The sequence below is a fragment of the Monopterus albus genome, unplaced genomic scaffold (genome assembly GCF_001952655.1).
Source record: "Monopterus albus unplaced genomic scaffold, M_albus_1.0 scaffold3.1, whole genome shotgun sequence".
NCBI lineage: Eukaryota > Metazoa > Chordata > Actinopteri > Synbranchiformes > Synbranchidae > Monopterus > Monopterus albus.
This window is the reverse complement of record NW_018127883.1, coordinates 4,391,158-4,418,193: the sequence shown is the minus strand read 5'-3', so window position 1 is coordinate 4,418,193 and position 27,036 is coordinate 4,391,158. Positions and strand designations below refer to the sequence as shown.

The 27,036-nt window shown below is 41.1% G+C and overlaps 1 protein-coding gene across 2 annotated transcripts in view; it reads left to right on the top strand.

Annotated features, from left to right (window-relative positions):
• Positions 1-828: 828 nt before the first annotated feature.
• mcu (mitochondrial calcium uniporter) overlaps positions 829-27,036 on the top strand; it is a 52,050-nt gene continuing 25,842 nt past the window's right edge. Inside the window, exons 1-2 of one of the 2 annotated variants that reach the window (XM_020602921.1) lie at positions 829-1,069; positions 24,521-24,631. In XM_020602921.1, coding sequence (XP_020458577.1) covers positions 956-1,069; positions 24,521-24,631 — 225 coding nt within the window. In that variant the 5' untranslated portion in view covers positions 829-955. Of the gene's footprint in view, positions 1,070-24,517; positions 24,632-27,036 lie in introns of both variants that reach the window. The other variant, XM_020602913.1, reaches the window with a different exon arrangement.

Genomic DNA, 27,036 nt, shown 5'->3' with positions numbered 1-27,036 from the left:
CAATATCAGAACCAAATCTCTGTTTGCTTTTCATCTTTTTTATCTACTTATTCTCTAAAGTTGATATGATATGAAGCAGCATTCCCATATGAATTACTACGGTGAACATTACAAAATGTCTTGCACAATAATAAGTCAAGAGTTACTGTATGTTATCTAGTTTCACCCTTGACCAATGCAGGTGTGGCAGATGTTGTTATATGACAGGATTAGTCAAAGATCAAGGAGAACAGGCAACATTCCACTAATGGGAGTTTCCTTGCCAGTCATTGACCAAACAGAGCCATTACCTCTATTCCTACATTTGCAGTGGTTGAGTGATTGTAGAGAAAACAATATATGTCATACTTGACTGCCTGCCCTTGCCATTTAGGGACAGCATTTTGCTTGTAGATTAGTCTTTGCTGTTTAAAGAAAAATAAAGAAATTAGTTCACTTAGCTTTTACCCTGGCTTTCTGAGTTGGGTTAAAGATCCAAGAGAGACAGGTTTACTGTGTCTGCCTCTGGGAATATTTGAAGTGAAAGCCAGTAATCATTGGCCAAGTGGGCATATACTTTCCTTATAGCTACAGAGAGGGATGGTCATTATGTTTTAGCAATACTGGCAATTATAGCAGGCTTCGGGAAGCATATGTCTTACTGCCAAGGATTTTAAATTGATTTTTTAAATAAACTGGTCCTTTTTCACATTTGCATATAATCACCTTCTAGCAAGTCATCTTTGATAATCTAACAATCTTCTTGCAGGCGCAATAAGTGAAACGCAGGCTGATTTTATGTTTGATATTTTACATTACTAAAGTGTGGCACCAGTCTTTGCACACTGGTCCCACACTGGGCATGTGTATGAAGCCGTAGTCCAGCCCCGCAACCCGCCCACCACCCTCCCTCTGCCGTGGTGCGTCTCGGTCTGCCCGCAGCAGTCTCCTTCCCCGGCGAGGTTTCACTACAGAGATGGCTACGAAAGTGTGCAGATCAGTACTCCTGTTGTCCCGGAGCAGCCGAGCGGTGGCCGGCAGCCTGCCCGCACTTGTCTCTTCACAGCGACATCATCAGCACATAAGACCGGTGAGTTCCAGGACGTTAGTGCGCACAGAGAGAGGTGTAGGAGTGGGCAGACAGGCTGGACCCGGAGAGAAAGCAGCGGCTGGGCTGGCTAAGGAAGTAAAGCTAACTAGCCTTAAGATTTTCCGTTCTTGTCGGTTCTTCAGATTGGGCTTTAAGAGAACCTGAGGCAGGGGATGAGTCATGAGATATACCCCAGCCGGTGTGTTTTAATCCACAGTGGGACGTAACGTTAGGTCTTTGACAGAGGCAATGCAGTTTTTCTGAAGCGCTTGCTGAAGCCCATCAACACCCCACTGGCGCTGCCCCGCCGTTTACTGTAACTAGCCTTCAGGCACTCCGCTTCCACGTAATGCCTCACATCTCACGTTTCCTTTTGTGTCCATCAACTTTGCATGCATATATTTTCTCAGCCATTGTTCTTCTGATTGCTTTGTGTGAATTTCAACGCGATCCCGTTGAATATGTTGAATAATTTCTGCAGTAGAAGACCGGGTTGGTTTCCTACGCTCGGGGATAGGGCTCCTATTTTATGATGTTGCAAGGAGGATGTTCAGTGTGAGCAGCTTTTGGGCTGCAGTTTCAGCAGGGTCTGGTTTACAGTCCGTTGCCTACACGATGCCTGAACTGCAGCGTCTGTGTGTAGTGTTGCAGAAGCAGAAACTCACATTAATGAATGTCTGCCCAGAGTTGAAGAAGAAAACTACAGTTGTGTGTGTGTGTGTGTGTGTGTGTGTGTGTGAGAGAGACCGATTGAAAGAGATATGGTCAGTGTTTATACACACAGACAGCAGGCATTTATCTACAAACTTGATACGTGTACTTCACAGAAACATTGAAACCCGCACTCAGATGATGTCAGACTCTCCAGCCTGCTGTTGCTCCCCTCCCTGCGGGTGTTTCCCCATTCATGGGAGATCCTGGGTTTTCCTGCAAGCTGATTCAGGTCTTTTATATGCCCACTGTAGCAAAGAATGTAGTTTCAAAAATCCTCAGAATAACAGGAGGGTAATTATGTTTACAAAACCCTCACTCTAGTGCTATAGTTGTACATCCCGTTCCTGCCTCTGTGACATGCTCCCTCGGCTGAAACACTGAGCCTGTACAGCTGCTGCTGCCTGAGGAGGGAAGTGAAGCACAGTATGGACCTGAATACGAAAGAATGAGGAAGTCATTGCAGCTCAGGATAGTAAAGCTCCCTCACTGTAGTTAGTAACACTGCTGTCTTTTTCTTTTGCCACACGGGGCACCTTGTTTCTGTCTTTCTCTTACTTTCACTTTATATGGTGATTTTCTTTATTTCTCATGGTTTTCCTTTCATACCGGTCCCTTATACAATACCACGGGCACTGTGAAATTAACGAGGCTCTCCTTAGTGTGACACAGGTCAGCCTGGAGGCTAAGTAGCTGTCAGGATAGGCACCCTTGGTCCATATCTCCACACCGGCCCCTGTTGCCCACTGTGACTATTACAACAGAACACATTTACCCTTGAGGAGAAGTAATATTCCCCCCTCTTCTAAATTAAAGAGGCCTATTTAAACGGTCAGTGATGTATCGGAGTGAGTTGCAGGTCACTGTTCTTGGCAGAGTTGGTCCTAATAAGTTTTCATCTTGTTTTCACCTGCTCAGGTTTTAGTTTTGTTTGCCTTTGTCGTATTGTGCCTTTGTACTTGGAAGTGTTGCTGCTGGGGCTCCTAATGCAGGCCTGTCACTGTATGACAGCAAGGCCTCTGTGTTCATTATGAGCTCCACTGCAAAGTGGGAACTCTCAGTTTCTAGATTTGTTTTGTGTCTGTAGAGCTGCGGTAGGACACATACTTATAAGCTTCTGTTTAACATATAGTGCCAGTTAACGGGACGTGTTCCACAAAACTCATGTATGTGCTGTCTAGAGACCATTTTCAAGCAGTGAGCGGATTGCTGCATCTGTAATGTGGTGCAATTGTTAGGTTATTTCTTAGTTAGATAGATATGGATTAGAGATCTGTTGTCTATGAATGTTTAGTGCAGACAGGGTGACTAGCTTGGGCTGTTAACTATTCAGCCTGCAGTCCAGACTGCAGGCACGTCAAGGTTACAGGAAAACTGCTGTTAGTGTCAACTGTAATGCTAGTCTTAATATTTGTCTTAATGTGTAAGGTTATGTCCAATTGTTTTAGGCCAAAGCAGCCCGGAAACCCAAAAGACCCCGAACCAAGCATTGCTATACAATATTAATCCTTTCTGGGCTGTCGAACCGTGACGTCACCCGATAAGCAAGCCTTGCAGCTGCTATAACGTTTAGCCAAAACATGAGGCAAAGTCAAGGTGCGTGACTGTTGTTTTCGTGGTGTGTATCTAAAACAATTGGACATAACCTTACACATTAAGACAAATATTAAGACTAGCATTACAGTTGACACTAACAGCAGTTTTCCTGTAACCTTGACGTGCCTGCAGTCTGGACTGCAGGCTGAATAGTTAACAGCCCAAGCTAGTCACCCTGTCTGCACTAAACATTCATAGACAACAGATCTCTAATCCATATCTATCTAACTAAGAAATAACCTAACAATGTCGTGATGGGTCAAATTCCTGGGGACACCAATCAGACGCTAGGTTCCAGAGGCTCACGTTTAACTCGCATGTGATTACTATTGAGTCAGCTGTTGTATAAAATGCTGCTGTCTTGAAGTGTAGCAGGGGAGTTGAGTCATTGTGAATTAACAATTTGTAAAAAGGGTTACACATCTCAGACTGAAGTGGTGTTCAGCATGCGGATTTTTCCATATGGTTTTAACCAGGGTTTCGTGATGTGCTTGGGTGGAAAAAAGAACTCAAATGATACACTATTAATTTCTCTATAAGCCAACATGTTTGGCAAAGCTGAGCAGTTGTTGCCTGTAGTCTTTGAGGACAGGGGGCCGAGGCCTGCTCTTGGCTCTTAATCCAATCATTGTAAAAGTAAGATAATTTACCCTTCCTGCTTTCACGGGTTCACTGCAGAAGTTGTCTGGATTAGAGTGATAAGAGAGTGACTGACTGGTTGTGGCTGGTGATAAGATGGTTGACTGATTGATAAAGCTGTCCACAGTGGCAGTTTCATTAAGTGATCCTGCCCTTCATGGTTAAACTAGTTTGACTTAATTAATGGCCTCACATTTGACTGATAGTGGAGATAGACCTGTTGTACAGAGCACAAAGTATTGAGACATGAAATGATAAATGGAAGGTCTTTTTAGGCACCATTCATGTGGTTTAGGTTGATTAATCTCATTCTTCACTTTGAAATTGACTGACAGGTGTGCGACTCTCTCCTGTATGTAAAATAACTCATGGCATTTTCAGTGCTAAAGCCCAATTGGCAGTTTATGACATTAGAGGTTTATGATGATGACTCGCACGTCTCTTCTCAGATCTTATCACATCATGCCTGCTGCTTCTGCTGGAGGGGATTCTCCTTAATGTTGGGTCAGCACAGCTATACTGTTCCATCTTTTCATTGATATTGGATTACTATCTGTACATGGAGGCAATTTTAATGGGCATTAAGTGCAATTTAGAGGGTTTTCTTTAGTGGGTGAGAAAATTGATTTGTGTTCTCCTGTGGGGTTTCATATAGTCTTGCTAAGCTATATGAGGTGAGGTGATACAATAGAATTTCAGACAGACAAAAATGATGGACTGGATACTCCATTCAGTCCACATACCATGCCAGGTTCCCATTACTAGTCTTTACATGTTTACATTTTCCACATTAGCATACAGTGTCAACTGGCTGTGGTACAGTGAAAGTAGACCAGACTAGCTACAGTACATGAATAAACTGCTTTATGAAGTGGTTTTAGCTTCATATTAAAGACACAAGGCATATAGATAAGGCAACATGGGGAAAGATCACACACAAAAGCTGATCCATTCATAAACATTACAGTGTAGCTCAGCTGTTAGCCAGAGTCGTATCTATTTTTACTAAACAGTTGAACAGCTGAGTACAGTTTGCTACTGCCTGTTTGAACAGGGCACAGAGGAAGGACAGCCAGCCTTGCATTGCCATGCAGGAATGACGTCACTCTTCTTCAGTGGCAAACTGTCTTATTAGTTCGACCAGTGTCTAGACATCGAACTGCTCTGCTGGAGGACTTCTGTGCCCAGTGGAGTTCCTCACGAACTGTGACCCCATATATGTTTGTGTTGTTTGTATTGGGAATGGTGTACCAGAAATGAGGCCATGTTGTTTCGGCGTTACGACCTTTGTTTTGTTAGGGAAGCGTTCTGTCCTTTTAGCATCACTGTTTACTCTGATTTATTTGTGTATAGGTTGGGCATCAGTGTAAAGGTGAATGTGAAAGGTGGTTTCAGGTAAACATCAAATAAACAACTTTAAAATTACAGAGGTCATAGTTTAAGGTGGTGTTGGGATTTCTTTTTTTGTCATCCATATTTATATACATGAGAGAGGGGCAGAATATTAGAATCATCCCTGATTATAACTCAGTCTAGTACAACTCGTTGACTAACTATGGCCTCAGTGCTAAAACAAATAATTGAATGAACACCTCTATGACAGAGCAAAAAACAAAACACCAACTGAACATTATAAGCATCATAACAGCAGACTATAGCAGAACAGTTATATTGGATTGATTGTACAAGCATACATAACAATGTGGCCGCTGCGTGTAGACTTGCTCAGCGTCATTATCAAAACAAGTTTATCCAGTATAATTAGCCAGTGCTTTGGAAACATAGATGAACCTCATCCAAGCTCCCACTTCAACATTTTATTTTGTTGGGACATCTAATATCTTGGCATTAAAACACTGCACTTAATGATGGATTTAGCACATTATAAAATGCTGTTTATTTCCCTGTGATCTGTTCGTCCATTTAGTATTTGATTGAAACAAAACTGTTTTATTTTAGATTTTTTTATTTTTTTTGGCTGGTACATTAAGCGTGCATTTGTGTTCTTCCTTCTTTTCAACCCCTATTTAAATAGTCACGATATCATGTGAGTATCCCATGTGCTAATGAGGTACACTGCTGGTATTTTTATTGGCCTGCTCATTTGGAAAGTGTCTGGAACTAGTCAGCTATTTGGCCTTAATCAGACTGGAACCCTGCCAGTATGTGGATCTATTCTCACTCCCTCAAAATTAAAGTCAAACAGACTTCTATGTCTCAATTTTTCCTGGGAGATTCATGTTTTTCATGGCACTGAAAAGAAAAAACTCGATGTCTCATCATCAAACAAAATAATGAGTGTTTGCTGTCATCTTAGTGCAGTGATGCTTTAGTGGCCGTGTTTCTGACAGAGCTCCTGTCAGCTCAGGTGGCGTTCACCTTGGCGAGGGCTAACCACACTAATTTCCAATGCCTTCTGTGGTTCGGGAGTTGTATGGTTGACCTGGCAGGCACTCTGCACTGAAACTGTGCAGTGCGTTTGTTCAGCTGCACCCTTTTTTTTGACACTTTGCTAGAGAGTTTTCATCATCCTTCTCAGTGTTTCCTTTATAGTTGACAGGCCTGTGCTGAATCCTGAGACAGACCATATCAGGGTTCAGAGATAGTTCTTGGTGGAAAATAAAACCAACAAAAGTGGGTCTTTAAATTTTTGATTATTGTATAATAATAACATTTCAACATCTCATGGCACCCCTTGATGTTGTGGGTACTTAGACACATGCCCCAGCTGTGAATGTGAACTATATTATTGCATAGTTATTTCTGATGCATTCAGTTTTTATCTAATTCACTGGCATGTAGAACTTCATTTCTCCTGTATCTCCCGATTTTCCTATGCCTTCCTATTCCCCGCGTTCTTACTTTACAGCACCTGCTCGCCTTTCTCGTATTCACCAGCCGTGGTCAAAACAACTGTCCTGGAAGTTGAACAGGTTACAGAAACCTATGAAAAAAGTGTTCTCTGTTTAGCAAGCACAGTTGCTGATAAACCCCTCCATCTGTCTTCCTGTTACATCTATTATGTTAATGCTTCCACTCCTTGCTAGACTAAGGGCCACATGCCTCTGTAATCTGCTGTTCATTATGGAAATGCTGTTGTAATGCATGTGACTGTCATGATGGAGTCTTTATTAATATTATGGAGGTGGTAAATGACTGGTAAATCTCTGCTCTTGGCGCAGAATAATTAGTTGCCTTCTATGTTTCTCTGTGGCCCAGTCAAGTCTGAAAAGGACATTAAACTAGACCAACGTGGGTAATGTGATGATGGATGGCAGTGATGCTTGGTTACCCCCTCTCATCTCTGGGACATTGGGCTGGTGGTGTCCTCTATCAGGAGGGCAGGTGAGGCTGCTGCTAGAACTCAAAGGTCGTCAGCAGCCCAGACCAGACTTTCATGCCATCAGATGTGGGATTGGACTCATTATTGTGACAGCAAAACAAATCTGTGGCAATGCCGGGTCCAAATGAGTGCTGTAAATTAGACTGGGTAGATTTGGCTTGTATGAAGGTCAGCTGTGCTCACATCTGTCAAAGACTGTGTGACCATTTTGTGAAAGCATTTCCAGATTGACGCGTTCTGCTGTCATTTTGTTTGGGTCTAGACCAGTTTGTTTTCCCCACACACAGACAAGCGCTGTTTGCAGCCATTAAGTACTGCGTTTCAGCTGCCAGAATCGGAATAGTTTCATAACATGATTGTAGACGTCTTCTGAGTATAATTTCTGCGCTTTAGATACTGTAAGTACTGTTTGTGTTGTTGTGGACTTTGGACTTGAAAATCAGGTTTTACTTATTTATTTATTTGATTTGAACACCTTAATATATATATAAAACCTTGGACAATATGTGGGGAGAGGAGTCAGTTATATCTACATAAAAACCTTAAAAATAGGACAACCTTAATTGCAAATGGTTATGATGTGAGTATGCTAATATCTTGCCCGAGTCTACTCATGTTATTGTCTGCCTTTCCTTTCTTGGAGGTGACTATCTACTGGCCACTTTCCAGGTACTGTATTACCAAAATTCAGTCACTGCAGTGAGAAAGAGAACAATGTGCATTAGCCTTGCAAACTGTTTCCACCTTGCTTGCTTTTTCACAGAGATCAGTTCAATAGAACTCCACTCTGCGAAATATCAGTACCTTCCAATGTGCAGCAACTTAGCAAAAGAGGGCGTGAGGTAGATCACGTCTTCAGGAAGTGTTTCCACCCTTATTTCTACACGTTCATGGTGAATGAACACAAGCAGCAGAGTGGTTGGATGCATGGGGATTGGCAGTGGGTAATGATAATTAAGCTTTTCATAAAATAGTTGTGTAATTTTCATTTGGAGATGCTTGCAATTCATCTTGGCTTTCCCCCATTATTTCTTGTCTTTCTTGCATTTTGTTACAAGTAATTTTCACCTTCAGGTCTGTTCTTATGTTTACTCAGAGACAGGGCTTCTTCGTTGGAGATAAGACCTTTTTTTTTTTAATCTGTGTGGAACCCTACCTCATACACACATCTGAGCTGCAGTTATACTTCAAGTTTAGAGACTGTGTTCTCTTAAAAGTAAAAACCATTATCTGATTATTCTTTAAAGTTTCTCTTATCAGCTCTATGATAAAGCTGTATTCTCTGAATCCATCCTGCACATGCTCCATTTTTATTAAATTGAAAATAACATGATGTATTGAATTTGACAGATCCATAAATTACAGTTGTCTAGTGAAAAGCAGAAGACAGTCAAATCAGGGAAGGGCATCAAGAGCAGAATCATCACTGTAAGACAGCAGGAAAGAAGAGAAACTGGTTCAGCTGTTGAATAAGGCAGCTCTTAATTAGAATTGGTGCCAGTTAGGCATGAATGAGTCCTTTTCTACTGAAGAACTAATGGCTGGATAGTTGTTTAGAGGAATATTGGGGTTCTGTGCTGTGAGGATTCCCTCTGCCTCAGGCTCACCTCTTTCACTGGAGAGAAACTAGGTAAGCAGGGCTGCTTCTCATTACAGCTTTCCCATCTCACTGCCAGCACACCAGAAACAATTATTGCATATGTCTAACTATATGAACACAGTTTGCTTAGAAATTGGAGCCAGAAGACCATTTACCTTATTTCTGGAAAAATGAGTACATGAAAAGCTCCCTGTCAAATTTTAAACTAACCCTTTTCTTGGTAGTACTGCTGCTGCTAGTTTCAGAATAGCTGTGAATATCAGGACCTTGCAAAATATAATGGGGCTTACAGTATCATGTATGTTGGAAGCATTTGAGATCCCTGACAACTTAGATGTAGCCTAATACTCTGTAAATTATGCATTCATAGAGGTATGTTATAAACGCTGCTGTAATACATTACTGGGCATTCAAATACACATTTTTTTCTCCATTGAACAACAGTTTAGAATCAAACTAATTGTAGATGCTGGAGACAAATGTTGAAAGGTAGATCAAGCGTAAAAATGACTAAATGGTTGACTTTCAAAGGGGGGGACCTCTGCAAACTTAAGGCTAATAGCACTCTAATTGCTTGGATGCTACCCCAACTTCCCCCCACCACACACACACACACACACACACACAAGCTCGTAAGTAGTCGTGTTGTTCTTGCTGGATCGATGCACTGGATTTATGGGAAGAAGGCTTAACATTTTTCAGTTCGTTACACCTTTTTTTGCCTTGGTGATTTGAGAGTGCAGACCTGTGTCTCCTCTGATAAAGCCATTTGATCTCTGAGGTGCAGAGGACAGATGAGGCCACTCTACTGGAAGGAAATTACATGGTGAAACATACTGGTGTTGGGGTATCATGGAAATGAGGGCTTTGCTGGTCATGGTTAAACAGGATGGATGAAGAGCTGTGAAATCATCCTTGTGTTGAGGTCACTGTGGCTATTGGGCGTGTGTCAACCTGAGAGGAATTGTGGTGCCTTAGTGAGGTGTGATGCCAAACAGGCTGCTGCTTGTTGTTTCTTGCTACCATTGGCTCACATTGCTCCTTTTACTTTCTGTGGTTGGCATAGCAGCTATGGTTGTCACAAGAGCTCATTTAAACTACCACTCCACACTTTGTGCCAAGAGTAAATCAATGATGTGTGGAGGTTTGTTTCTCATTAAAGGGTATTTTAGTAAAAATCTAACTTATCATACAATCTTATGGTCAAAACAACTTCAAGAGAAATAGAATTACACTGGTCTACAGTTTTTTAAAAAGGTTTTCTTTTTTCCAAATTGCAATATGCTAATTTTTATGAATTGTTGAGGTGCTGAAGTCAAATGTGACCTTTAGTAGAGAAAACAGGCTGTAGTTTTTAAGATATTTAGGCATTCAAATTTGATGCCAACAGCTAAAAAAAAACGGACTGGCAAGTAAAGATAATGATGACACCTACTGACCTCAAGAGAGAATATGGGCTGATGACAAGAAAGTTTGATGTCCTGAGCTGAGGTATGAATGTAGTAAACACCTCAGATAAACAAAAAAATGTGTGGCTTGTACCACCTGAGACAGCCTAATGTTTCACTCGAGAAGCTTGTTGTATCAAAAACAAATTGTTTTGTCATTAGTTTCCCACCAGGAGTTTTGGTTACAATTTCTGGTTTTGCTCTGAGATCTTTCCTTCTGTAATTTGACAAAGTTCATTCACTATCAACCACAATTTATACAGTTGTAATTGCCAGTGCCATGTCTTACAAACCAGAGCCAGTCAGTTGGATTCATTTTCAGTTGCTCAGAATTAGTAAAGATGGATTTCAGAAGCAGTTTTGTCATAGACCACTGAAACATTCTTTATTGATACAGATACAGCAGTATAATTGATTATTATGTTCTCCACAGTATTTAGAAATCAAAGGTAATCTGTGGACATTTTGACCATTAATGGTGCTAAGGTGCAATGGTGATAAGATCACACCTTGTTTTATTCATATTTTGCTCACACACTTGAAGGCATACATGGCAACCATTTGAAGTGATGGCTTTGTGCTGCTTCATGGAAAAATATTTTAAAAGAATGAAAAGGTGAAAGAAAAGAAGAAGTAAACAAATTCAACACACTGAGCCTGAATGCAATCCATAAGAGCACCTTTAAAAAAAGAACAAAGTCAGTTTATTTTGGTCCAATATAGTGTTGATACAACAGAAGTTATTTCCCTTTTTCCAGAGAAAAACCAGCAGTTCTGTCCTCTGGATCAGAACAACCAAAAAGAGACTTCAAATCAATGCAAGATAATGCAAAACCACCACAAAGAGAAGCAAAATGTCGACAAAGAAACACAGAATGACCACAAAAGACACAAAACCAGAGTCAAATTCCTCGTGTCCAACACACTTGGCCAATAAAGCTGATGCTGATTCTGAAAATGAACGTGTCTCTTTCAGTCTGGGTGTCTTGCTCTTATGTAGAATGGGTGAGGTGCTTTTTCACACATCTGTGCCCAAGGGCCCGGTGTTATAAGCCGCATCTAAACAAGTGGTTGTCTGGCAGCTACTCAGAGGCAACATGTTGTCTGAGGCCATGACAGAAAAAGGGTAGTTATTCTCTTTTGCGCTGTCTCTTCTCCAGGAGGCCCATTTATGCTGACTCACCGGGCTGCTCTCTGCATGAAATGAGCTGTCTGTATTTTCTGAATGATGCTGGTGACAACCTCATTACACAAGCAGAAGTCAAGAACTGAGCATTAACAGAGATTGATCAGACTCTGAGCACATCCAGGCAGTCAATGAGCCCCAGAAAGCAAGATTCTCAGTTCGGCCTGTCGCCCAGTTTGTTTGCGCCGTAATTACCCAGGTACTAGCGGTGCCATGGCACACAAAGGGGATTTACCATGGAGAAAATAAACAAAGGTGCACTCGTCTGTCTCACGGTTGACCCTAAGCTCAAAAGTTGTTATACTTGTAATGATTAGGTACATCAGAGACAAGCCTAACATGTCATGAACAGGTAACAAGCTCAGTGGTAAAGCTCATATTCTCAGGTGTGTCTACTGAGTTTGTTGCTGCTCTAGTAGGCCTGATTCTAATAGCAGAAATCATGTCTCCTGTGAATACTTAACTGATAGTTTTAAATGAATAAGGAGTCTGAGCCTTTTTTTTAAATTAACTCCTGTATAAGCACAAGTGGATCAATGGATCAATGGCACATGTGGAATAAGCATGCCTCTTTCAGAAAGCTGAGCTGAGGATGGATGGGCATGAGAAGAGGTGGGAGGGGTAAAATATGTGGTGTGGTTGGGGTTGAGGCATTTTTTTTTGCACCCTCAGCATTCTGGACCTTCGTTTAAACTCAACCAATCATTTTGATGGTGTTCAGTGTTTCTGGATGCGCTAATGGTTTTGACCAGATAATCCTGTTAGAAAGGTATTGTGCAAATGCAGTTCGGCCTGGGAAATACGGCCAAATTATCATATTGCAGTTTTAGGAAGCAGGACAGTATTAACATACTATTACTGTTGACAGACTCTACTGCAATATATTTGATTTATGTAGCTTCTCCATTCACATACAGTGTGTGACTTGACCTTGGATGTCATGTCTTGTCACTAAATAGCTAGGCTATACATCACAAAGCAGAATGGGATACACTGTCATCCATTTTCCATATCTACTAAAATGACTGCCTTCACTAACTGTGCAGTTAGTGGATATAATGAATTTACTCACTGCTGGCCATGTCAAGTTCAGATTTATTTTCTGCGTTGTTGGTGAATTGAATATTGATGAATGGCTCGGCTGAGTGACACAATGTCTTCAATTCTAAAAGAGAGGTGGCGTTGGGTGATCTGGATCAAATCTCCTATGATGCTGTGGTTTATTGTATGGTGTGACACTGACACCACTGAGAGTGCAAACTTCCACCAAGGGAGATCAGTTTCCCTATAATGCCATTCCCATGATAGTTTAACCCTCATAATATGATTCCTCAATGCTGAAAACCTACTGCTGGCATTTGGAATCACATTGATATCATTATTAGTTTGAAAGTTATTCAAGAAAAATTATATTTCAGTAGGGGTGGAGTTCTTCAGGATCCAGCACAGCTGCTGTTCAAGATACAGTATGTCGAAGTCTTTGACCCTGTGCTGAATCAGCAGAGTTTCAGCTACAATTTAGTGTTGGCTGCAAGTCTGTAATAGTATTTTTTTGTTGTGTCACGGTAGCGAGTTTTCCGTGAGCCGAATAAATGTGAATATTCTGGATAAGCAGATCTGGAATATATTTGGATCCATATCAGACTTTGATGTGTGATATATCTTATTGTGGGTGTTATCTTGCAGTTTTTGCCCAAATATTGTAGGCAATATGTATTAGGAATTAAAATGGTGGAGAATCCTTTAAAAATTTCTGGATCATGATCCAGATCAGTACCAAACTCTGTTGTATTATTCTGTGGACCATTACTTTTTTGAGTTGTGCTGTGAACAAACCAACAAACACCAGTAAAAGCATAGGTAAAAACAAGAAGTAAAAATCAAGGTGCTTTTCACTGTGAATCTAGAGCATGGATCAGGCTGCATATTTCTGTCCAAACCCAACCCAGGCCCAACAGCATGGTGTCCTAAACTGGCCCGGACCAGGAAAACTTATATTATATAATGTCCAAAGCTGACATGAGCTCGACGTAGTTGAGTTTGTACGGTGCTTTTTCCCTTCTCATTAAACAAAGCAGACATCTGAGTGCTCCAGCCATCTAGCCTATTAGTCCAAACCCAAACCAGACCTGAACATAATGTCTGTCCAAACCCTGTGGGCTCAGTTTGGGGATCCAGACTGTTCAAAGATCTAATACAAGCAGAGGCACTGTTTAAAGGGATTTTTTATTTATTTATTTTAGTCTTTCAAACATGTAACGACAGTCAATATGTCAACACACATAATTTCACACATATCCACAAATACATTATCAATTTGCTTATACCTAGTACATGCTTGAACGGAGTAGGAAGACGTTAGACTTATCTAGTCCTACCCCCTAACATCATCTTACCATCATTGGTTTGCAAGCAGTATTACTACATAGAAAATTATGTTCTACACCACGCTAGTGATATACAAAAAAAATTAATATTAATATTTCCTCATTATAAAGTGTTTAGAAAAGTCTCTTGTCATTTGACCAAACATCACAATGGGCCTCTAAAACACTATGACCTGCCTAATAAACGGGTGCTCTGTCCTTATGTGTGTGAAAGTCAGTAAGGGGACAATGTGTGAGGGATACAATCTTGTCTCCGCTCAAAGGCGCCTCTGGAAAGTAGGGCAGTAAGTAAATTGTTTATGTAATTAACTCTGGTGCTATAATCCGTTGTTAATGAGGTCTCAAATGTGACTTCGGACTCATGGGATTTAGAAATGCTTTTGTTTTTGGCTTAAAAGAGCACAAAACGCTTGACTCACATTGCTATCAGGGCATCAGAAGGGACGTTCAATAATATCAGAATCACGACAGCTATGGTCTAAAATGACGACGACTCAAGATCTTGTTAGCAGTCACTGAGAGTGACTGTGTTTGTTAATGAAAGCCGACAGCCATAATTACTGTTCTTGGTCACTGAGTTGACACCACGCTGTTTGTAGCTGCTCATCTGGTGCAACTGCAGTGTGGTATTAATAAGTATGGCATTGTTGTAGGCTAATCCTAATTAGCACGATCACCGTGATTGGGGAGGACATTTCTCTTGAGCTCTGACAATGTGTTCAGACTGTGAGTCCTACTTTAAAGGCACTGAGCTTGAGGTCTTTTTGTTGCTCAGTTAATAGGCTGAGGCTTTGCTGTAGGTGTTCCATAGGTAGACTGTGCTAGTCTAGCTCTTTTTTGCTTGTTGGGCTTGTGAGGAGAAATGAGAAATATCTATCTTTATTTATTCATTTTATGCATCTGCTTGTGCATTCACTTGGCTCACACTGTTACTTGACAGAGATGGAAGAAGAAGCCGTTGACCTCAGAAATGCCTCTGGTTTTCTTATCCTCATTCCGCACACGCAGGTCAAAAAGCAACGGCCCGTGGAGTCTCATGACCTTCTGCCAGAGAAGGTTAGCAGTGACACTGCTGCCCGCTGTCTTCACACTGCTGTCTGGCAGGGGTGTGTGCTCATACCCTGCAAACGCTGCATCAGCTTGAAATGCACACCAGCATCTCATAACTTCATACACATAAAACCTTCTTTCTTTTGTTAGTCAGCTGTCTGTGTGAAAGGTTCTTCAAAGTCTTTGAGTTGAAATGAAACTGTGAGCAAAAAGAAAGGCCACATGGAGACGCTCACTATACTGGTACTCATCCTTTGCTATGTAGTTAGTGCTCCACCATACTATAAATAGGCTGGAGGAGATGGTGGAGGGGAGATGTCGTTGGAGTACGCAGTTCCATGGAGACAGTCCTCTCTGGGATTTGACTTTATGAGCAAACAGCCAGTGTGCAGCTAGTTTATCTAAACAAATGCATTTACATTCCACATCTAGTTGTGGAATGTAAAAGGACAGTGCTTCTATAGCAGTCTTGAAAAGCCAAACTGAAGCAAGCTTGTTCCTCTCTGCTGGATACAGATGTCTGAGTCACTTTCAAATACAACAGCATCCCGATTTTGTTTGCGAAACAACATGCAATAGGCTCCAGCAAACCAATATTTCCATCTAACTTTACATCACTCAGCCTTGTTTACTACCACACACATGCACCAACACTATGCAAAGTAAATATAGCATCGCTCCCTCCCCTCATGAAAGCAGAATATCTTGTGTGGAGAGAAACACAAACACAGATTCAAATCTTGTTTTCACAGACCAGCCTCTGAGAGTAGGAGCATCTCAGGCTTTTGCATTGCACAGGGATCTCGTGACCTGCTGGCAGCTGTTTGAGGCACGTGAACGTGTCTGCCTCAGTATAATTGTGCTCCATTATGTTACTCGAAAGGTATTTAAACAGTGGCCACATGTCCAGCTTGTGACAGCTATATTAAGTTATTTGAATGTTTAATTTTTTTTTAGCTGTTTCCTTGTTCTTCTAATGTGGGTGACAGAGTCACGCTGTTGTCTTCAGGGTATTGATCTAAGAATGGGTGTGGCTGATCGCCATTCCTGTTGCACCAGAATTTAAAAAACGTTCTGTGTTTCCACTGTGCGCCTGGAAAAAACCCTATTTTTGTGTTTTCTCATGTTGTTTTACCTGCCACTGTATGTAGCCCAGCTGCAGCTTAGCTCTTCACATTCCCTTTTATATGCACAGAGAAGACAATTACCTACTTGTCAGAGAAAGGTTGCCGAGTTATTCTTGCACGAAGGTCAAACACTTTGCCATTCAACCTGATAGTTTTCAGGTATTCTGTCTCTAGGGAAACGGTTAAGGAGTGAGAAGGGAGAAGAGCTGATCTTGGCATCAACTGAACCTTCAGTTCATACTGTCAGATCCTTTACTGTCCCATGTCCTAAGGGGAAGCCTAAGGAAATCCCAGCCCAGATGTGGACTGGATGGGAAGGATGGAGAGAATGGATGAAGTGAGAGGGAGCCTGAATTTCTTTTCTTTTTTTTTGGATATGTAAGAACAACACAAGCGCAGTGCTTTTTTTGTTTTTAGTATTAGTCAGCATTAATGTTAATATGTACTGAGCTATCCTATAAATCTAGGTATTCCACACTAGCATCAGGAGGACATGAGAAATTCTCCTTGACAATAATCCACAAAGTGCACATGTTTATGTTATTAAGAGAGGCTGAGTTTGAGGTGAGAAGTAAATACACAGGTTCAGTGCTGTTGTTGCCTGGGTAACACCGCGCACACTGAAAATGTCCTTTTTCCAACAGAGAATCAAAGCTTATCCATCTGTTTGTCTCCTGTTCTCCCCTTTACTAACAAAAATAGCTTCTCTATTGGTAACATCATCTAATCTAGCAGGATGCAGTGCTACATTTCCCTGTGCAGACATCTACTTCTATTCAGCCAACTCTTTGGAATAAATGTGGCTTTATTGAGACTTTGCTTAAAAATGATACCTCCTTTGATGTAAAATAAAATATATTATTTAATTATTATTTTGTCAAGGACAGTTGCAGCTGCTCAGTTTGTCCTTGCTTATTTTGCATTTATCAAAAAACCACAGGGAAAATGCACAAAGACTTATTCTTTATTGATGTTCATTACTTTCTCCTTAATGACATCATCCTGCGTACTAAAATATATTCAGCATGTTCAAGGCAGTGGGAGTGTTGAAGTAGGTCAGGTTCCACAGTCTGTTCTCATATAGCCTCAGACTGGAGTTCACTGATCAGAATAATGGCTACTGTACGTAGAGCAAAGGCGATGAGGCTGCTGCTGTAATGAAACATAGAACAAGATGTGTCATAATTTTGCTGTGATCGTGATGTTTGTATCGTGTCACTGACAGCTGTGATCAGGACCTGTAACTTGAACATGGTGGGTATGGTTAAGTGTACCACATGAAGGCATGGTAACAGCTGTTGTTTGCCTCAGTGATGTCAAACTGCAAGAAGCACCTGTTGCCTGCATCTCTGTGTCTCTCATCACAGTCAGATGAGGGTAGCTGTGTCCTCCCTGGCAATATTTAAAGCAAAGTCTACCGTTAATGTACAGCAGTTTCATGAAACTGGCCAGCCAACACCCTTAGTGACTAAGTTGTCACTTTCAGAAGCTGCTTCATAGTAAAGTGTCTCCATCACCATCATCAGAACACCAAATGAGGGAATATCTTTGACTCCAGTAGAGTCAATGTCATGGTACACTGAAGTTCTGCTGGCACGTGGTAGCCCAACACCTTAATGAAACACTTTCTGTTGTTATTGTTTTGTCTTTTAATTTGTCACCCATCTGTGCATACGAGGGCATCTCACAGTGCCTAGTGTGCAACAATGAGCCGGCTTAAGAAAGACGTGCTGTAGGTGGCAGGACAAACCCTTCACTGCAGTGGCCGGTAATCCTGTTAACTGTTTATCCCATAAAGTCAGTTAGTTACCTTGAATCATTAAAATGATGCACTCAATTAGTCAATAAACATTCTAATACTTGATTAAAATTGTTGCAGGTAGTGATGTTATCCATGTAGCCCTGATGGTATATTCCTGAAACTCCACTTTGAATTTTAGTGTCTGTAAGCATAGACTATAACCACTTTAATGTATTTTATCGAAGATGGAGTCAGCTCTGCTACAATGAAAAGCAATCCTTCACTGTAGCTGTAAATGTAATACAGAGAGCTGTTAAACACAGCTGTATCTAAATGTAGCTGGTTTTGTACTACTGACATCCCACGTGCCTGTAACATACTGTAGTAGTGCCTTGTACATAGAAACTTATCTTTAGGGGAACCAGCTATGACAAACCACAGGTGTATACATCTTTGATTTATGTGTTACTGTACAGGCTCAGCTTGAAGTTGAAGCTGCAGGAGGCCAAACCCCATACTGGAGAACAGATCTGTACTGACTGTTGTATAGACAACAGTGAGACTCAACCTGCAGGCACACACTGTGCAAACACTGTGTGGTTGTCCTGTGTCCTCAGCAGCAGCAGCAGTCTGTTGTAAGCAGCTGCTTCCTATTGTAAGAGCCACACTGTTTAAACACATGCAACAACCCTCAGCTTTTTCTGCTGGCATTGTGCGATTAGAGGAACCCATCAATACCGAATGTAAGCCATATTTTACTTACTGTAATATATACAACATTTGGCTGTGTTAGTCGATTTTCTACCCAATTGTGTAAATAGTGTGCAGTGATATGGACTGCTACATCATCAGGATTGAAAATGTGCCCTTTTCTGTTCCAATATTATAACTGAACACAGCTTTTCTTATAGCATTGTGCTAGTGGGTGGTTTTCGCTATTTGTGGATTTCACTGATGATAAAAAATGGCTGCTTTGTAGTGATTACTCACACACACACACACACGCACACACATGCTGAGACACGGTTCTTCCTCTCCTCTGTAATGCTTGTACAGTCTGTCTCTTTCTCATTGCCCGTGCTTCTTCCCCCTCACGCACACGCCTCTACTCTCTGTACTACTGATCATCAGTGTGAGCTACGTGTATGTGTAAGTACGTGTCTTTTTAATGACATAAAGCAAACGGCATATTGCATACATTTCTGATGCCTCCTCTGTCCACTGACTCTAACCTTATCACCACATTTTGTTTTTAAATCCGCTTTGTCCTTCCGTACTTGTTTGATTCATTTTTGTTGTACAGTATCCTAAGTCCTCCTTTAAAAAGCTGGATGGGACAACAAGGTCTTTAAAATTCTGATAGACTCAGCAGTGTTTCCTCTGACATTTCCAGGTCATTTCAGCTTTTGAACAATACAGGGAACGTCAATGTGTTGGTCTCTCTGCACTCCTGAGCTTTATTTGGGCAACACCTGGGGCTATATATCAGACCAGTATTTTTTGGTGCAAGTATTGCTTTTTCTAGCATGTGTCAGCTTTTGTGCTGCCTGTATAGTCCACCCATTCTGTCTCCCACAGCTGTTTTTTTGTTGTTGTCTCTTCCACAGCTCTTACAGACCCTGACACACCTGGGGATGAAGCTGCTTTGTTACCTTATTCCATTATGAATTAAGGCAATTTTCAGGCCACCCATTCATCTCTTCTGCAGCAAAAGACGCTGAGCTGTCAACTTCACTCTCTGTACACCCGGCCCTCTTGTCCACGTTTACACATACAGTATGTGTGTATCCCATATGAACAGAGAATAAATGTGTCATATGTGTGTGTGAGTATCCACGTACTATATCAGGTGTTAACTAACAGTTCAGCCCCGTCCTACCTTACAGTCTGTTCAGCTCCAGTGATTTCGTTGTCCGGGTATACGTGCACATACGGACACACACTGGTGGTATACGTCCTTGAGAGAAGAGGACGACTGCTGGGTTCACTGGAAATGTGACTGATGTGGTCAGGATGAGGGTTACATCCCCTCAGCTTACCCGGGTATTATCTTACACTGTTGAGCTGTCTGTCTATCACCTGGGAGCATTCAGGTGACACATATAACTGGATCAATTTTCCTTAGCTATAAAAGACTTTCATGGGCTAGCGGTCACTGATCAGCCCCCCACACCCTGCTACCCATGTGTAGACACTGGGTAGCAGGGTGTGTTCACTGTGTTGGAAATTTAACTCTTCCCCTGTCCTATCTCACTTTGCTCATCTCTTCTTTCAGCGGCCAGTGGTTGTCTGTATTCTTCCCACTCCCCCTTCCACCTCTCTGGGGCTGACTGGCTTTCAGCTAGAAGTGAGGGTGAATGAGCAAAGCAGAATGAAGAGTTGAGAGAGGAAAATAAGGGAATGGGGAGAGATGGGAAGACCCCGGCAGAATGTCTGTCACTTAAACTGTACAATAAATGAAGGTCGGGTGATTGATTAGTTGCAACATGTCATTTTTCATATGTTCATACAACATGCATTATTAGGCATGTGCGCTTTGAAACACGTACAAGGAAAAGAGGATAGCATGTAGTTAAACATGGCCGTCATGCATCTGCACCGGCTCCTCTCTCTGTAGGACACCTTCCATGTAGCAGCTGCCTCAGTGGTTAACTTGTGTCTTGGAGCAAATAGCGACTTCCATTGTCCACAATTATCTCTCAGCAGCTTTTCCGTCCACTGGGCTGCTGTGTGTAAACACACACACACACACACACCATGTTGTAACACCTGCCTCAGTCCTCTGTCATGTTGTTCTGTAACTAAGCAGCTTGTTAATGCCCTGCTGAGGAAGTGTTTGTTATATCCCTTTAAAAGCTTTTATGGGCTGTCATCAAAGACTAGATGGTCTAATTGCCAGGATTAGGTTGAAGGTGGAGAGGAAAATGTGAAGCTGTGCATTCATGAGTAATTGTCTTCTTGGCTTATACAAAGATTTCCATAGGAATTTACAGTAGTTACCAGTGTGGATGGAATTATCTTTTTTGAGGTGCTTGATATTCCCATTCCCTTCATGCTCACATATACCAAGAATTTAATAGGTGCATTATTTTGTTGGAATTTCACCCTGCACTGATTTGATCAGGTGTGTTGGCAAGCCATTAGCAACTGTTTCCAAGTAAGGAATTGTTTTCCAAATGAAATTATGGAGGATAATTGGCTCTTGGGTAGGTAGTGCTAAAAACACACAGTCTGATGCCGCCCACAGACCTGATTGTTTGCACAGTCTCACACAGAGGTCCTCTTAACTTAGCATCTGTGACATCTAAGATTGACCATTAGCCAATGTGAGCTGTGAGATGTCTTGCATAAGTAGCCATCCGAGTCTTCTGGCGGCTTGCTGGTGAGTTATTTCAAGTAATTAAAGCTGATGACATCATTTAGGCATGGGGAATGTGCAGAGGTGACAGAATGCTAGAGCCTAGCACTGGCTTTGGAGCATATGTACACAGTTCAGTACGTTTCACTGCAGATTAGGTGGTGCTTAGGTGTCAAACACAGCAAATGGACAGCATGTGACACATGATGGATAAAGAATAAGTGGTACCGGAGTTGTTTGAGAAGACTGCAAGCTGTGCACTGTGCAGAGTTGAGATTTGACATGCCATGACCAGTGGAGATTGGTCCCTGAGCAGCAGCAGGCTCATAACACACCATGCCATAAGTCAATCAGTAAATCAATACATGGCAGCCAGTTCTCACTTCTTTTTTCACTGTGACAATGAGCAGAAAACGCTTGTCTGAATGTGTAACACATGATGTGGCTGAACTTTGGATGCTATATCATCTAAATGGAAAAAACGTTTTTTGGAATAACATTACTCATAGATGTTTTAAATATAAGTGTTGTTCTTGGCTTTGCAGTCTTTCCCTTTCTGCAGTGTGGACACAGTATCATGCTAAGTATAGCCTATGTGTAATTGAGAAGAAATATATTGCCATGGGTTTATCACTCAGCTGTGCTTTGATATGCCTCATTCTAGTTAACTGCGGATGTTTGGAGACGTTCTTTTCTGCACACTAGGTCACAGTATGGGGAGTTTCTGTTTTTGTTGGATTTCCATTGCCATTTCTAGGCAGAAAATAAGTGTTTTATCGAGTAGAGTAGACAAGTAGGCATTTAACCAGCTGTAGCGTCTTGCCAAACTAAAGTGAGTCTTTTGAGTGTGTGTACATTTAGTCAGTTTGTTGCAGTTACTATTGAAAGAGAGCACCTGTTGTCTTCTGTGGCAATCTAATCAACAGAAATACAGTAACAAGGTGCCTCCGCAACACATGGCTGTGGTTGTTTAGAAGAGCAGCTAGTCACATTTTAAATTACACTAATGCCCATGGGAGTTAATCACTTACTCGGAAAGTCTTTTTTTTTTTTTAATTATTTACAGCTTTGGCATAATGTGTTTTGTAATTGTTTCTATACATATATTTCATTCCTGTTGCACATTTATGAATGTGTGTTTGATGAGAGCTTTTCAGATTTAAGACATGACACTGTTATTAATGGGTGTTTACTTTGTACACCTTCAGCTCACAGTTATTGCACAATAAGTTAAACCTAGAGGTGCTTATTGACCCATACAGGCACATTATTCTGTAACTGTATTGCTGCAGCTTGAATTCACTGCCAGAATGAAAATGGTTGCTTGGCAGAGACCTAGCTTCAGTAAATATCCCACTTCACAGCATCTACAATTCGACAAATGCTGTTCCTCCTCCGCAGTAACACTGACTAGAGGATGGAGTCTCTCTTGGCAATTCATGGACACTTTTTATAGTCGTTTGAGTCATGAACACAGGCCCCTCCTATGATTTGATGCTGTATGTCTGACTTGTCATAGATAAGGAAGAGCCACTAATCCTAGCAAAACATGCCTTAATACCAAGGTCCATTGCCCAGCGTGATGTTGATCCTGACTGGTTCTGAAGCTCTGCAGGTCTGTGCGCTGTAAAGTAAAGGTTTGCCATCAATTAAAATCACTTTTAAATTTTAAATGGAATATATATATATATAGGACAGGAATTACAGCCCTAATTTACCTAAGTGTTCCTTGTGTAGAAACAAATTTATAGCCTTTTGACTCTGGCAAAAACTCAAATAGTTAAATAATCCAAGGCCTTTCCTTGCCTGTCAAATGTGATTTACCAAGACTGAAAACTGTTTAAGGAAAAGTAATTATGTGTGTAATAACATGTAGAGAGAATGGGTATTAAACAGACATCCATTCACAGATTGGAGCACTGAGCATAAAGTGTGACATAGATCTGTCATTAGAGAAGTATTGCTATATCAGGGATTCCTGTGCTAGCCTTCTAAGTATAGACTGTTTCAGTGATGACTGTAGATTAGTCAATGTAAAACTTGTGTTTACTGGTCGCACTGTGGCTTAATGTCACAGCTGGAATCCACTTCTAGTCTTTATGCTAAGCAAAGTAAAGGGCTGCTGACTGTAGCTTTGTATTTATCATTACAGACATGAGAGTGGAATCAATCTTCTCATCTAACATCAGCAAGAAAGCAAATTAGTGCATTTCACAAACCGTTGTTGTTCTAGTGCAGCAGTAAAAGAAATGATTTTGTATGTTTTATTATTTGTACCTGCTGTCTTCCACACATTCAAACTCAGGTTATCACATCATGTTTGGTTTCCCAGTAAATCACGTTCTAATGCTTTAGTGTCATGGTTATGAAAACATAATCTTTGACCTTTCTGGTTGTTATTGCTTGCTGCCAAGAGCAGGTTTGTGGAGTGTTCAAGTGCTAAGCAGCTCGTATTGTTAAAAGGTATTGTATTTCAGACCGCCCCTCCAAAGGCTAAACAAACCCACAATCTCACGTCTAATATGAGTAGTAAATGGCTGTGCTAGTTGTTGAAGAGTATGGGCACAGTCAAGGTCCTTTCAGTGTTTATAATGGAAGTGCGTCCCACTTTATCTCCATCTAATCTTTCCTCAGTGCTGGGAGGCAGAGAACATCTGAGTGTGCACTAACTTTGAAGGTGAAAGTATTTTAGTCATCCCAGTGTACTGTGACTCTCCCTCATACAACTACCTACACAAACACACAGTAGAAAGTGCCACTCCCTTTGCCCAAAAAAATCAAACAAAGCTCACATCCGCACATGTTAGAACAGCCATATTTTTCACTTGTCCTCAAATATTATTGCAGTCATCTTGTAAGCAACCTAAATCAGAGATAGTGGCCAAATAACGTCCTGCTAATTCGGGTCTAGGTGTGACGCAGCTGCAGGCCGGTCAGCACAGATTTCCTCACCCACGTTTCCCTCACATGATATTTCTACCGTCTTGCACACACAACTCAGACTGTGAGGCGTTTGAATTGCAGCACAAAGGAAATTACCCAAGCTTGTGATAAGAAAAGAAAAGAAAATACAACTACCACTTTCACGCATCATTATTTTAAACCTCTTTTTAGTTCATAGTATCTACTGTAGCTCCTGTTTTGAAAATAGGATGAGGTTTGCCTTTTTCTATGTGTACTATGGTAATCTCTTTGTTTCCACTTTGAGCTAATGATGATGCTCCCTAGCTTAACATTTATCGGTCTGTGTTTTTTTTCTCAGCAGGAGGTACTATCTACTCCTTTCTCTCATCAGACTGTCAGGAGAGCACATGGCCTACAGTCAGCAGCCCACTCCACACTCTTCACCCAGCCTCCCACTGCCCTGTCTCCACAGGTTAGTATGTCTGCATGTTTGTATCTTGGTATTAGAAAGGATATATAAAGCAAATATATCTCTTTTTGGATATCACTGATTTCTGTGCTTAAGGAATAAAACTGCTAAACCCCACATGCAACACAACATATTTTCTGTTGTCAGCCTCAGTCTAGATGCAATTTTAGTTACTAAAACATTTTCTAAATCCCGGTAATCCTCCCTGTTTTGGCTTGGAGCAGCCTGTTGTTCCTATCATTTTCAGTTTACCAGTGATTAGCATGCAAGGCCTGTTTATTGGGGAATCCTTTGAAGACTGAAGAGGTCAGTGGACGGTAGATAAAGGCACCACCATCAGCAATTTATTCAAATGTATTCAAAAATCCCAGTGTTCAGAGCAAAGCTTGCCGTTGGTGTGTCATAGCCATGATTTGCTGACATGAAGCAGCGCACACTGCCATATGGAGTCAGTTTCCCATCAAACTTTAATACGGTCTGCAGATCAACACTTTGACAACTATGTATTGGATTATAAACACTAGCAAGCTTTTGCAAATGCTATATGCCATGTAGCAGTGGAGATCAGTGACAGCTGTAGTGACAAGCTGCTTTGATGTGCAAGCAAACTTATCAAATGTTTTCCAGCAAGTCGCTGCTGTGTATGCAAAACAGAAGCATAATAGTTGTGTGTGTGTGTGTGTGTGTGTGTGTGTGTGTGTGCTTGCAATGAAAGTATTGCAAATAATGCTTACTGCCACATGGGGAGGTTTTTTTTAATTTGATTTAAATAAATTATTATAATATACTCAATTGATTTCCACTTGTTTAATGTGTAATCTAAACAGCAATCCATTTGATTTTAGTGCCGATCTGGATCATCAGCCTAATCCAGGAAATGTTTAAAATGATTCTTCACCATTGTGAGATAGGGCCAATTTCAATATTTTTTGCTTCTGTACATAATGCCTACAATGCTTGGACAAAATTGCACGACAACAGCCACACAAGATCTGCCACACACCGAAGTATTATCTGGATCCAAGATCCAATATTCAGTATAATATAATATCCAATATTCCAGAATGTTCACATTTATTGGTCTCACAGAAAGCTCACTACTGTGACACAACAAACAATGCTACTGACTTGCGACTAATATCACGTTCCAGCTGAAACTCTGCTGATTCAGTACAGTGTCAGCAGATTTGACATTTCTTCAAAAGTTACTGTGCTAGATCCTGAACAAAACACTGAAAACACTTCAGTCACTGAAGTATTGTTTTGCTTGAATAACTTTCAAACTAATAATGATATCAGTGCAACTCCCAATACAGGTTTTCATGGTCAAGGAATCACATGATGAGGGTCAGACTATCATGCTAGGTATTGCGTTTAGGTGTAATGGCATTATGGAGACATTGAGATGCCTTGGTGGAGGTGTGTGTTCTCTGAGTGCTGTCTAGTTTCAAGTATTCATTCATTTAGGGACCAAAAGTCAGGTGGCTGCTGTTCAGACGGTGAAATGGGTTGTCCACTCATCGCTGGTCAGTATTTCAAACTAAAATATGTTTCTGAAGTACATCCTAGTTTAGAGTCTCTATGTTTTCTTGTTTTTATCTTAAAACATAATTGAAGAGAAACGTATGAGCACTGCATCAACTGCGTGATCTCCCTCATTAGTTTTGCTTCTCCTGTTCCAGGGGTAATTTCTAATAAATTGATCTTAGCTGCTGCTCCATATTTCTAGGAGAAACGGTTCAGACTTCAATGCTTTAAAAATAAGAATATGATTTACTTTATTACTAACTAAGGATGGAAGGAAAGGTTGTTGTGAGCAGCACAATTTTGCTCATGGTGTGTTTTTGTGTTGGTGCCTGTTGCTGGGCCCAGTAGAGTAATATCATTGCCAGATTAATTTGTTCCTCAGTAGTAAAATTGAGTAACTGTTGCCAACAGTTTTTGTTGATGTGAAATCCAGGAAGAGTTTGATTTGTTTCATTGTGTTCTTCTGTGGCGTTGTGTTGCAGTAACAGAGTTGCAACAAACTGTTGTGTCAAGGTTTGTGTGGTACACACATGGTGCAAGAGAACACAGAAAAAGTATATTGTATACAAATTGTATACAATAGATTGATCAGAGAGCTCACCTGCCCATTTTCAACCTTGGAAATAGTCATTGACAGTTCATTTAGTAACTGTTCAGCTGCTTTCGATTGTACTACATGAGCTTCATCAGTAGATGAAGTTTGCCCAGTTGCCATGGATTAATGGATGCTCAAATTTCCATTTTTTTCCTGCATTTTATAAGGATTTGTTGACTCAAAGATGAGTTTCTACAGCTACAGTTCGCTAAAAAGGATAATGTGATTTGAGCCCGTGCCTCTGAACAGTTGCTAAATGAACCCTGGGGGCAAATTGTTTTGTCAG